The sequence below is a fragment of the Lemur catta genome, chromosome 11, assembly GCF_020740605.2.
Source record: "Lemur catta isolate mLemCat1 chromosome 11, mLemCat1.pri, whole genome shotgun sequence".
Taxonomy (NCBI): domain Eukaryota; kingdom Metazoa; phylum Chordata; class Mammalia; order Primates; family Lemuridae; genus Lemur; species Lemur catta.
Window position 1 is genome coordinate 89,067,030 of NC_059138.1, and position 13,127 is coordinate 89,080,156.

Sequence of the window (13,127 nt, forward strand, 5' to 3'; positions counted from 1 at the left end):
GGCGCAGGAGCTGGAGATGAGCAGGGACGTGGCAAACACAGCTGCAGGGAGCTCCTGCGCTTTCCCACCAGGCTTTCCAGGAGAGGAATCAGAGGAGCAGGGCCTGGGCCAGGGGCAGCCGCGGAAGGAGGCAGAGCCAGCAGAGCTCCCCTGGGGTAAACTGGCCCCTTGGGACAGCACGTCAGTCAGGGCCAGGTCTGGCAGCGAGTAGCAGACCTGGCAAACGGTGGCTTAAACAAATAGGAATTGCCTTTCTCATGAACACAGGTCCGGAGGGAGGCAGCCGGGGCAGGTGGTGGCTCCAGAGTTACTGGGACCCAGCTCTGTCCTGGTCAGCTTGGGCTGCTGTAACAAGGTCCGGCGATCCAGGCGGCCTCAACAATAGAAATTTATTTCCTCAGAGTTCTGGAAGCCGCAGAGTCTGAGATCAGGGTGTCCGCAGGGGCGGGTTCTCCTGAGGCCTCTCTCTGTGGTGTGCAGGTGGCTGTCTTCTCCCTGAGTCCTCGCGTGGTCGTCCCTCTGTGTGTGCATACCCGGTCTCTCTCTGTGTGTCCAAATTTCCTCTTTCTGTGAGGACACCAGCCATTTGGGACTAGGGCCCACCCCATGACTTCATTTTAATTAAATACTTCCCTGAAGGCCTTATCTTCAAATACAGTCACATGTGGGGGGGGGGTTAGAACTTCAGCCTATGAATTCTGGGGGCTTTTGCTTCTGTCCATAGCATCCAGCAAACAACATATGATATTCTATTTCAAGAAAGAGTCAAGTGCATGATTTACAACAAGGATGTGCTGACTGTGAGTCCAGGGTGGGCTCCCGGGCAGTTGGTGGAGAAGCGGCCTGGGCTGGGGACGCCCCTCATGCCCCTGCCTGGTTCCCTGACGGGCTCTGGGGCTCCGGTCCAGCAGCCCCAGTGCGGCTGGTTGTGGGTCTAGGGGGTGGTGGGGTCCCGACCTGGGCGCTGTGCCCTCAGCCTGCCCCTCTGCTCAGGGACTGCCATCTCCCCCCGCGCTCTCCCCAACCCCAGCAGGGAGATGCCCTTTCTCGCACTTTCAGAACTTTAGAAGCCATTCTTGTTTGGCTTTTCCAGCCTCTTTCCGGTTTCTCCTGGAGCTGACGTTAGCATCCTGTGGAGGTGCAAGCAGAGGGTCCTCATCACTAAGCAGGGAGTGAGCAGACGCCCTGGGGGAGAAGTGACTCGGGGTGACGACAGGTGGAGAGGGGCCTCGCCCTCCGGACGTGTCCAGCCTGGAGTTGGTGTGAGGAGAGGGGAAGGGATCCGAACCAGCCGGCAGAGGGGATGGAGGACACTGGCGAGGACACTCCTAGGCTCGGGGGCAGAGCCCAGGGCACCGGGCCTCTCTGGCTGTGGAGATGCTCCCGGAGGTGATGGGCACCAGGGCTCTGGGAGGAGGGGAGGGTATGCGAGCCCCTTGAGCTCCTTTGCCTCCAGCGTCGCCCCTCCCGCCAGCCCAGCCGAGCTTTCTGGGGGGACTGGGAATACGCACCTCTCCTGCAGCCAGCCAGCCGGCCACGTCACCCAGATTACCAGGGATGCTCCCATGGTGTGGTCCTCAGTCACCCAGACACTAGTGATAGATGCAGAGCCCCAGACCCTGCCGAGACCCCCTGAAACCACGGCTCTACCACTGAATCCCACAAGGGGGTGTCTAAAGAGCCTCCTGTCTACTGATGCACAGGCCATCTAAACAGGCACCTGGCACACACAGATTGTGGCAGCAGGGAGAAGTGGGAGTGATCAGGGCTTTGAGGGATGTGTAGGAGTTTGCCAGGTAGAGGCAGGGAGATGGGAACTGTAGGAGGCATTCAGGCAGCAGACTGTGTGTGGGGATCACAGTTGTTATTTTGGGAAAGGGACAGCCAGGTCTCTAAGCATGAGCTCTGTCTTCCTTCAGCTTGGAGAGAGTAGGCATGAGGGCTGGAAGTGCAGCTCCCCTGGGTGGTGAAGACTACCTGGAGCCTCAGGTATTCATGGCCTCCACTGAGGTCTAGCCTGAGGTCTGTGCCTGTCAAGCTGGAGAGCACAGGGAAGGGGTGTGGCACGCGAAGGTCACTTCGCCCCTGGGGCTTCCTCTCTGCCTTCCCCACACCCAACCCTGGGAGCCTGGTACCCCAGAGTTCAGCTTCCTGTTCCGTAGTGCAGAGCTGGCCCCTCCAAGGGCCCTGGCTGTTCCTGAGATGCCATTATTAAATCAGAATTCCAAAAATAACATGCAGCTATTTAAAGCACACACTCAATTTGTTATCCTAACAAGGTAAATGGAACAATTTCGAGTTCTCATCGTGCGAGGAAATTTGTCAAGAGAAAGAAGGCTTCCACTTAAGTGATAGGATGGATTTTTAAACAGGGCTGGTCCATGCGCAGCACCCCTCAAGCCTGGACAGTTGTTTCTTGTTTTTCATTTTATAAACAGCTTTATTGAGTTTATATAACATAAAGTTTAATTGAAAGTTCAAAACAATGAAAGGCTTTTTCCTATATTTATGGAATTATTATCATATAAAATTATTATACAATAATTTTAATCTCATATACAAATTTTATTTAACATATTTATGTAATCTTAACCTTAATCTTAATCTTGTTATATATTAATCTTATTTAATATATATAAGAAATAAAATTAAAATTATATATAAAATTATATATAAAATAATTATATACAATTATTATATAATAATATATTTTAGAATATGTTATTACCCCCCAGGAAAACTTGTATCCTTTGGGAGTCACTCCCCATTTTAACCCCACCTGCCCTTCACCCAGACCTAGGCACCCACTGATCTACTTTCTGTGTCTATGGATTTATCTATTCTGGACATTTCCTACAAATGCAATCACATGCTATATGGCCTTTTGCGACTGGCTCCTTCTACTTAGCATAATGATTTCCGGGTGCATCCAGACTGTAGCATGTATCACTACTTCATTCCTTTTGATGGCCAAATAATATTCCACTCTATGAATGGACAACATTTTGTTTATCTGTTCACAGTTGATAAATACGTGAGTTTTTTCCACTTTTTGGCTACAATAAATAATGCTGCTATGAAAAATTGTGTGCTAGTTTTTGTGTGGAGACATGTTTTCATTTCTCTTGGATAAATACGTAGGAGTGGAATTGCTGGGTCATGTGGTAACTCTATGTTTAATGTTTTGAGGAACCACCACACTGTTTTCCAAAGGGACTGCACCATTTTCCATTTCCAAGGTTTGGTAGAATTAAGCAGTGAATCCATCCAGTTTTGGACTTTTCTTTGCTGGGAGATTCTTTATTACTAATTCAATCTTGTTCCTTGTTATTGGTCTCTTCAGGTTTTCTGTTTCTTCCTGGTTCTATCTTGGTAGGTTGCATGTGTCCAGAAATTTATCCATTGTCTCTAGATTTTCAAGTTTATTGCTGCATAGTTGTTCATAGTATTCTCTAATGACCCTTTGTATAATATTTCTGTGTTATCCACTGTGAGGTCTCCTTTTTTGTTTCTAATTTATTTATTTGGGTCTTCTCTTTTTTTCTTAATTAGTTTAGCTAATGGTTTGTTGATTTTACCTTTTCAAAAAACCAACTTTTTGTTTCATTGCTCTTTCATATTTTTTGTCTCAATTTTGTTTATTTATGCTCTGATTTTTATCATTAAATATTTCTTTTTTCTACGAATTTTAGGCTTGGCTTGTTCTTGTTTTTCTAGTCCCTTAAGGTACATTATTAGGATGTTTGTTTGAAATCTTTCTACTTTTTTGGTGTAGGTATTTATTGACATAAACTTACCTCTTAGTACTGCTTTTACTATGTCCCATAGGTTTTGGCATATTGTGTTTCAATTTTTATTTGTTTCAAGGAATTTTTAAATTTCCTTCTTCATTTCTTTTTTCATTCATTGGTTGTTCAGGAGCATGTTGCTTAATTTTCATGTATTTGTGTAGTTTCAAATGTTCCTTGTATTATTGGTGTCTAGTTTTATTCCATATGGTCAGATAAGATATTTGGTATGATTTTTTAAAAATTTTTTTGAAACTTATTTTGTGTCCTAACATATGGTCAATCTTGGAGAATGTTCCATGTGCTAATGAAAAGAATATGCATCCTGCATCTGTTGGGTGAAATGTTTTGTAAATGTCTGTTAGGTCCATTTGTTCTATGGCACAGTTTAAATCTGATGTTTGTTGATTTTCTGTCTACATGATCTGTGAAGGGATGGAAAAAGATATTCTATGCAAATGGAAACCAAAAGATTTATTTATTTTTTGCCTGTGGATGTCCAGTTGCTCTAGCATTTGTTGAAAAGGCTAGCCTTCCTCCTTTTGAAGCTTTGTCAGGTGTCAGTTGGGCATATTTGTGTGGTCTGTTTCTGGATTCTAGATTCTGTACTATTGTCCTGTGTGTTTATCCAACAACACACCATCTTGACTGTTGCTGCTGTAAGTCCTGAAATTGGGTAGACTGATTCCTGCCACCTTATTGTTCTTTTTAAAAATGATGTTAGCTATTATTATTCCTTTTCCTTTCCATATAAGTTTTAGAATAATCTTGCCTACATGTACTAAAGAGTTTTCTGGGCTTTTGATAGTATTTGTATTAAACCTGTATATCAATTTGGAGAGGATTTACATCTTTACTCTGTTGAGTATTCCAATCCATAAACATGGTATGTCTCCCCATTTATTTAGATCTACTCAGATATCTTTAATCAGCATTTTGTAGTTTTCAGCATACAAGTACTCTACATGTTTTGTTAGATTTGTACCTATGAATTTCATTTTTTGAGCGGCTGTAAATGGTATTGTATTGTAAATATCACTAGCCACATGTTTATTGCTAGTATATAGTAATACAATTGATTTTTGCATGCTGATCTTATATCCTGCATCCTTCTGAACTCAATTATTTGTTCTAGGAGTTTTTTGGTATTATTTTCTTTTGTTTTGTGTTTGCTTCTGTAACATCCTTTGTATTTTCTGTGTGGACCATCCTATTACTTCCATTTCTTCCTTTCCAGTCTGTATGCTTTCTCTTTTCCTCACTTATTGCAATAAGACCTTCCAGTGTGTTGTTGAATGTGAGTAATGAGAACTAATGTCCTTGCTTTGTCCCTGGTGAAAGCATTTGATGTTCCACCAGTGAGTATGTGTTAAGTGCAGGCTTTTTCTGTATGTTCTTAGATGAGGAAGTTCCCTTCTATGTTTATTTTTTTGAAAGTTTTCATCATAAATGAATGTTGAATTTCATGAAATTCTTTTTCTATGTCAATTGCTATGTGACTTTTATTCTTTATCCTGTTGCTGTGGTGTATGGCATTGATTGATATTTCAGTTTTGGACTAGAATTGTATCCTGAATTAAACCCCATTTGGTCAGGGTGTACAATTCTTTTACTGAACCGTTGAATTGCTAATATCTTTGTAAGAGCTTTTACATCCATATTTTTTAAGTATGTTTGTACTTCATTATTGAATTATTCTTATGATGGGTGCTTTAAAGTCTGTTATTCTAGCATCTCTGTCTTTTTGGTGTTGGTGTGTGTGGTTGTTTTGTTAATTCATTGAGTTTGTTTTAGTTTTTGGTATGATGAATGATGTTCCATTGGAACCTGGACGTTTGGGATATTATGTATGAGACTCTATGTCTTATTTGGACCTTTTGGTTTAGATTGTTTTCTGTGACATCACTCTGGCAGAGAAGGGGTCTGCTGTGTCTTTACTGCCAGGTGGGGGTAGAAGTCCAGGCTCCACGCTGGGCCTCCATTGACACTCACAGGGGTGGGGGTCTTTTTTACTGCTGTGCAGGAGTAAAAGCCCCAGCTCCCCAAGGATCCCACTAATAGCACGTGGCTGGGGGGAGGATCAGGAGAGCCCTGTGGTCTGCACTGACCCCACAGAGTTGGGGACTGTTCATTACCAGCAGGTGAAGATGAAAGGCCTGGCTCCCTCTGACAGTGGGTGGGTTGGTTGGAGACTCTTCACAGCCTGGGGAGAGTGGAGGCCTGGCCTCTCTACTCAGCTTTTGCTCATGTGAGCAGGGTTGGGGCACGGACTTTTCAGTGTCTTTGGCCTGGAGAAGAATAGTTATTGCCTAAAAGTTTTCTTCTTGTAAGCCTGCCCCATCCTGGTCCTTTGGATAGAGTGGGTGGCTGTCGTCGGTCCTTCTTTTTGTCTGAGCCTATTGGTGTTTCTGAGTGGCCCACTTCTCCAGCACTCACTGGGATATATGAGGCAAAAAGAAAGTGCGAGAACTCACCCTCATGTCATTCCTCGGTCTCGAGATCTCTGCCTTCTTTCCTCTGCCTTTCAGTCTTGTGATGTTTTAGTTGCACTTAGTGGGAGGAATAGGAAAAAAAACTTCTCTATCTTCCCAGACGCAGAGTCATCATAATTGTCATTTAAATATCTGATTTTTATTAAGAATAGTGCTTTCATTTTGAGTCATGGTTTTTGTTTTTTTTTTTTTTTTTTTGAGACAGAGTCTCACTCTGTTGCCCGGGCTAGAGTGAGTGCCGTGGCGTCAGCCTAGCTCACAGCAACCTCAAACTCCTGGGCTCAAGCGATCCTCCTGCCTCAGCCTCCCAGGTAGCTGGGACTACAGGCATGTGCCACTATGCCCGGCTAATTTTTTCTATATATATATGTTTTATCCATCCATATAATTTCTTTCTCTTTTTAGTAGAGACAGGGTCTTGCTCTTGCTCAGGCTTGTCTCGAACTCCTGAGCTCAAACAATCTGCCCGCCTCGGCCTCCCAGAGTGCTAGGATTACAGGCGTGAGCTACTGCGCCCGGCCTTGAGTCACGTTTTGATAGTCAAGATAAATGTAATGAGGTTTTTATATGGCCTCATAGGACACTGGGATACTTTGTATAATCCACATTTGTAATTATTTTTATAACTTTGATTTCTGGGTTTTTATCTTATTTTGTTGGTTAGAACTTATTGATGCCATTGTCTATGCCTCTTGCTAATGTTTATTGATGTTTGGGGATTTAGGGTTCGGTTGCAGATTGGATGTGAATTTCAGGTAGTATCTTTATAATATGAATAAACTATTTTGTCTTCGGTTTTTCTTGTTTTTAATCAGAAATGAGTGCTCAATCTTATCAGATGGCCGTTTTGCGCCGTGTAGGAAAGGTTATGTGCTTTAGTCTTTGGTTATTAATATGTGTTGGCATTAGGCACTATCACTAATCTAATAGACCGGGCTAATGCTGAGTCCTTGGTTGGAAATACTGTCTGTTCTTAGGATCTGTTTGTGGCAGTGGCTTAAACAAGCTAGACAGGTCTTTTTCTCTTGTATACACATCCCGGGGTGGGCACTGTACGGTGGTGTGGCCAGTCTGACCCACAGCACTCTCAGCAATCCAGGCTCCATCTGGCTCACCTGTGTCCCTGCTGTGTGGCTTTCACCCTCATGAGCCAAGGTGATAGGGATTTGGCTATTATGACTGTTTTCCCAGCAACAGCAGGGGGAGAAAGGGAACAGGAACAAACTGTCAGAAATGCTCCAGAAGTTCCTACCTAACATTTCTTATGTCTCCTTGGCCACATCTAGCCGCATGGGGAGAAGATGCGGTCTTTATTCCAGGTAGCCCAGAACCCTGATGAAAATAAGGGGCTCTCTTGTGGTGCCTGTGGTGGAACAGGGTTACTGGGGACAGCCAGGTGATGGCCAGGTGACTCTGCTGCAGCTGCCTGTCGCCCCTGCTCAGCAGTCCACGTGGAGCCGTCCAATCCCTCGTGCTGGGGGCCGTGTGCGGGGGGAGCGTGTGTGCCAGGGTCTGCCCAGCAGCCTTTCTCTCCCTCCCTCTGGGAGTAGCACTTGTGGCCCTGGCTGCTCCCCCATCATTCTCGGAGGTCCCTGGAGATGGATATTCTTCTGCATTTTTCAGTTCAGTCCCTCTGTCTGTTGCCGACTCAGGTCCTCTGTTCTAATTCCAAATCGTGCAGGGCCGTCAAGGTGATGGAAAGATCAAGGAACCCTGAGACCTACCCTCAGGCCGGACCCCACAGTGACAGCGGTTTCAGGGGCCGCTGGGGAAGGGCCTTCTGAGAATATTGACTGTGAAGGAAGACGGGAGATGGTGCTGAGGAAGGACAGGGTCTTACCTGCTTGATTTGGCTTTGGGGGGATTTTAACATTTTTGTAGGTGCGGGTCAGAGATGTAAAAGATGCGAGGGGAAGCAAGCGGCATGTGAAGGGATGGGACTGCGGTGCTGGTGGGAGGGATGGCCGTGCGGTGACCGCTGTGGTTCAGTGTGAGGCCGAGGGTTGGACCTGTCAGTCCTGTTTACTCTCCAGATATTATCATCCCCTGCAATGACTTCGAGACAGCTTAACTCACAGCCCCAAAGTGGCAGAGCCAGGCTTTGGTGCCAGGCAGCTGGCTGCTGGACACCAAGGCTCTCCTTACCCTGAGACCCCCGTGCGGGTCTCCACAGGGGTCTGTCCTGGTGCCGACCGAGGTGCTGCCTGCTGAATCCCAAGTCCCAGCACCCGGTTCGTCGGCTCCCCGTGACTTTGGGGCTGCCCAAAGAACGTGCAGCACCTTCACCGAGTTTCCCTAGGGTCCTTCCCGGGCGGCCTTCTGTGTTTGTGCAGCTGCTTCTGCTTTCCCGCCTGGCCAGCGCCTTTGAGCATCGGGCGGCGATGGTCTCTGGAGCTTCCTGACACACCCATGTTCCTGACACTGATCCTGGTTTGTCAGTGTGTGGCCAGAGCTGGCACCTGGCCTGAGTCCCCTCCACCCCAGCTTGGCTGGCTGCCTGCAGACAGCCGCTTTCTGTGGGCTACATCTTAGGCCTCATCCCCAGAGACCCCTCAGTTTAGGAACAGGCCCCACAGCCTCTTGGCCAGGCATGAGATGTGCACCAGCTCCCATGCCTTGTGCCGTGGGCCTTTCTGTCTCTGAGGCTGTCCCTGCACAGCATGGCACGGACACTCCTGTGTCCTCTCCCTGTGTAACCTAATGTGGACAGTGGTCACAGACTGGCCTCATGCAGCATCTCTTCCTCTGCGCTGGGGTCCACCCAGCTAGGAGCAGCGTGGGGGCCACATGGGGGCTGCAGTGGAGCTGCATGGGTCCGTAGTGGGGGCTGTGGTGGGGGCTGTGGTGGAGTCCATAGTGGGGGCTGTGGTGGGGGCTGTGGTGGGGCCTTGCTCAGGACACACTACCAGGCAGCGCACTCTGGGGCCAGGACCCAGACAGGCCTCACCTGGATGAATGAACTCAGCTGCACCTGGCATCAGGCAGGGCTGGGCCTGGCCTTCCTCTTCTAATGTTTATATGGACATAACTTACCTGAGAGACCGCTCGAGTGTGTTAAATAGGTTCTCCCACCATAAAATGAATGGTGCACATGAAGTGCTGCCTGTAACATGGGTGAGCCTCTCACGGCCACCTCCCAGAGGTCCGCTGGGCTTCCGAGATCTGTGTGGCCGTTTCATCATGGCTGATCGACTCTGAGCACGAAGGCATCTGGGCAACTGTGCTTCTTCTGGGAAAGTCACATGGGATGGCAGCCACTCTTGAGTTAGGGCTGTGCCCTTAGGCACTGCAGTGTGGGCCTGTGGGCTCCCAGACTCGAGAGCCGCACCAGCAGGCCTGGGCTGGGCTGGGAGTCGGGCAGGAAGGGGTTGTGTCTCAGGACCAGGTGCCTGCATGGCTCCTGCTGAGGGTGAGCTGCAGGCGTCCTCCCTGACTGGTTGTGGGTGAGGGGCTTGGAGTGCGGAGAGGGACAGTGAGAAACACTGAGCTTCCCCTGCTCTCTCCAGCCCAGGTCCTCCCTTGTCAGTAGCAGTAGGATGTTTTACCCAGTTCCATTTGGGATTTAAACTCTGCTCTTTTGTTTCCTTTCCAAAGTAGAATGGGAAGGGGTGGATTTGGGGGACGGAGGGATAAGTAGGGGACCCTCCCATCACGCATCTGGAACGTGGATTCTCAGACATAGTGGTATACCAGCTGGGGTCGAGGTCAGGAAGGGTCCACCTGGAAGATGAGAGTCCAGTTCTACTCATGCCTGCAGCCCAGATGAGGACACTGAGGCCTGGGAAGGGATTCTCCAGGGTGGCACGGCTCATTTTGAAAACCCCAAATGTTTATTATTTTCTTTTGGGGGAGAAATGAAAATGCTTGACCTACACACGTAAGGGAGAAATAAGAAGACAAAGATCAAGGAAAAATGCCACATAGTTCCCTGGCCCACTTGTCTGTGTAAGAGCAAGGAACCCTCTGTGTGCCCTGGGAGGTCAGTTAGTTTTTGTAAGCCCACTGGGAAAACTCTTTTGGGGGTTTGGAGCAGTGGGGGTGGGGAGAGAGGCCAGGTGGGGACCCGGGTTGGAGATGGTGGTGTTTTCTCAGCTGTGGCTGTGCTGCACACTGAAGCCGAGAGTGCCTGGGTGGGCCGGACAAGACATCTTGGCCCAGGGAGTGACGTGAGGGATGCCGCAGGCATGGCCGGGTGTTTGAGGGGCTGTGCCAGGGCTTGAACAGTGCTCCTGGGGCAAGTTACTTGTTCAGTGGCGGTCCAGGCCTGCGTGTGAGCCCACCGAGGCTCTGAGGGCTCTGCAGGGTCTGCAGGACTGGACTTGTGTTGGCTGTGCGTGAGGAGGCAGTTCTGTAGCCCCTCATTGAGGGCAGCTCTTCATCACCATCCTCGCTGGGAGGATGCGGGGAGCAAGAGCAGGCCCCACCATCCGACACGGGCCCTTCTCTCCTGTCCAGGAGCGGCTCCTCATGAGCCTCCTGCCACGGAATGTTGCCATGGAGATGAAGGAGGACTTCCTGAAGCCCCCCGAGAGGATTTTCCACAAGATTTACATCCAGAGGCATGACAATGTGAGGTAAGGCTGGCACTGACCCTGCTCAATAGTGGGCCTGGGGAGCTGAGGTGTGGAGGTGATGGGAGAAGGTGGGGAGGTGATAATGAAGGTGGGGAAGGAGTGGGGCAGGTAGGAAGGTGATGGTGGAGGTGGGAAGGTGATGGTGGAGGTGGGAAGATGACAGTGCAGGTGGGAAGGTGATGGTGGAGGTGGGAGGTGAGGGGTGTGGACGAAGGGTCCCAAGTGTGAGGAGAGGAGAGGGCAGGTGTGGTCAAGAGACTGAGGTGGGCAAGTGGCCAGTAGGGAAGCAGGTCCCATATGTAGGGGGCCTGTTGGCTTCTTGGGTGATGCATGTCACAGTTATCTTTCCTGTTCCTTATTTCAGTAGACTTACACATCCTGTGTTGATGGAAGAGGGTCAAAACTTTGTCCCTAAAACCAGGTTTGGGCAGTGACATTTTGGGGTGGGAATTTGCCATGTCAAAAAAATAGCTGGGCGTTATTGTAGTTGGTTCCAGGGTCTGGGACAGGCGTACTCCTCTTTCTCACTCTGGTCATCTCATGACAGCTCTAGGAGGGCGGGGTTGCTGTTCCCATTTTATAGGTGAGGAAACTGAACCTTCAGAGTGAACCGACTTGCTATAGACACTTTGAGGTTTGCTTGTTTTCTTTAAAGATTCTGTTAAAAAGTATCTATCTCATTAAGTTGTGCATTCCCTTTTAAAATTCTTTTTATTGAAGTATAAAGTGCTTAGAGTAGTTGAGTGTTGCCTGTTTGGGATTAACCTTTGACATAAACATCGCTCAGGTAGGAGATGGTGTTTGAGGGACCGGAAGCACTTGCCTTTTCTGCTGTTCTTTTCTGGCTCTTCTGGGTGTTGGTGGCTGCCCACGGGGCCCCCGAAGACACAGAAGTTAAGAAAAACTCTCATTCTTTCTTGTGTTGAGCACCACAGACTGGGTCCCTCAGAGCCTAGTACTTACTTATTCCGAGGAAATGAGTCAAGGTTGGTGGATCCATGGAAGTCTGAGTCACCCTTGTGTGCCGAGCCAGCATGGCTAATCCCTGCCTGGCTGAGAGGTCACCAGGAGCTGTTCTGAGTGTACCTGTGAACTCATTCAGTCCCCACTGTCAGGCTGTTGAGTAAGGACCAGTGTTGTTCATGTTCAGTAGGGGAGGATGCTGACGCAGTGTGGGGTGAAGGCCCAGGTGGGTGGAAAGTACTTGAAGAGCCAGCACTTTAGCCCAGAGTCATTTCAGAAGTTGTACTCAGAACCTCTCAGCTAAATACTTGGTTCTCTTTAATATCATCACACTCCTGTGAGCTATTGGTATTATCACCTCCATTTCATAGGTGAGGAAATATAGGTTCAGTAAAGTGAAGCGTGTATGCAGGACTGCCTGGCCAGTGAGTGGCAGGCCGGGACAGGATCCGACATTGACTGACACTGACATCTGTCTTGACTTTTTGTTGTTACTGGGTAAGAACACGATACAGTGACTCAATCCCCTACTGAGAAGAGCAGATCACCAGAGTAATCCAGGGAGTACCTCAAGGGGAGCCAGAGGTACTCCACACTGCAGGGGGGTGGGCATCAAAAGTCAAGGACCTTCTGGTGGCTAGAGCTCACAGAGTGAGCAGATGGAAAATCCCAGCTCTAAGCTTCCCCTTGGGGAGGAGAGAGTTGATCAGCATGACTACTCCCCCAACTTCTGTGGGACTGCCTAAAAAATAAGCATCTGTCTTCTCCAGTCCTGGATCTCTGACAGGTCTGGCACAGGCTGGCTACCCAGGGGAGAACGGAGGCAGTGCCTTGGGCTAATAGACACCATAGCCTCCCTCCACCCACCTTGCTAAGCACAGGGTGAACAAATGAAAATCACAGCTACCTCCTTTTCCTTGGAGAGAGAAAGATTTAGTACAGGCCACCAGAACCTCTGGCTGAGTGGTGGAAATCTCCTCCTGTAAAAGGCCAGTCCATAAAGACTGAGAGAGGTGCATACTTTGTCTAATACCCAGACACGAACATAGAGAGTCAAGTGAAGAATCAGACAATAAAGTTTCAAACAAAGGAATAAGAAGTCTCCAAAAACCAACCCTAATGAAACAGATTTGCCTCACAGAGAACTAAAAATAGCTCTCATAAGGATGTTCACTAAGATCAAAACAATAATGCATGAACGAAGTAAGAACTTCAACAAAGAAATAGAAAGTATAAAAAGTGCCAGAGAGAAGTCATGGAGCTGAAGCCCATAATCACTGAACCGAAAAATTCACTAGAGGCATTTAGCA

The 13,127-nt window shown here is 48.2% G+C and overlaps 1 protein-coding gene across 1 annotated transcript in view; it reads left to right on the forward strand.

The window, feature by feature from the left end:
- ADCY1 (adenylate cyclase 1) overlaps positions 1–13,127 on the forward strand; it is a 147,950-nt gene that overhangs the window by 22,538 nt on the left and 112,285 nt on the right. Inside the window, exon 3 of the mRNA XM_045564570.1 lies at positions 10,736–10,854. Within this exon, the coding sequence (XP_045420526.1) occupies positions 10,736–10,854 (119 nt within the window). The remainder of the gene's footprint in view (positions 1–10,735; positions 10,855–13,127) is intronic.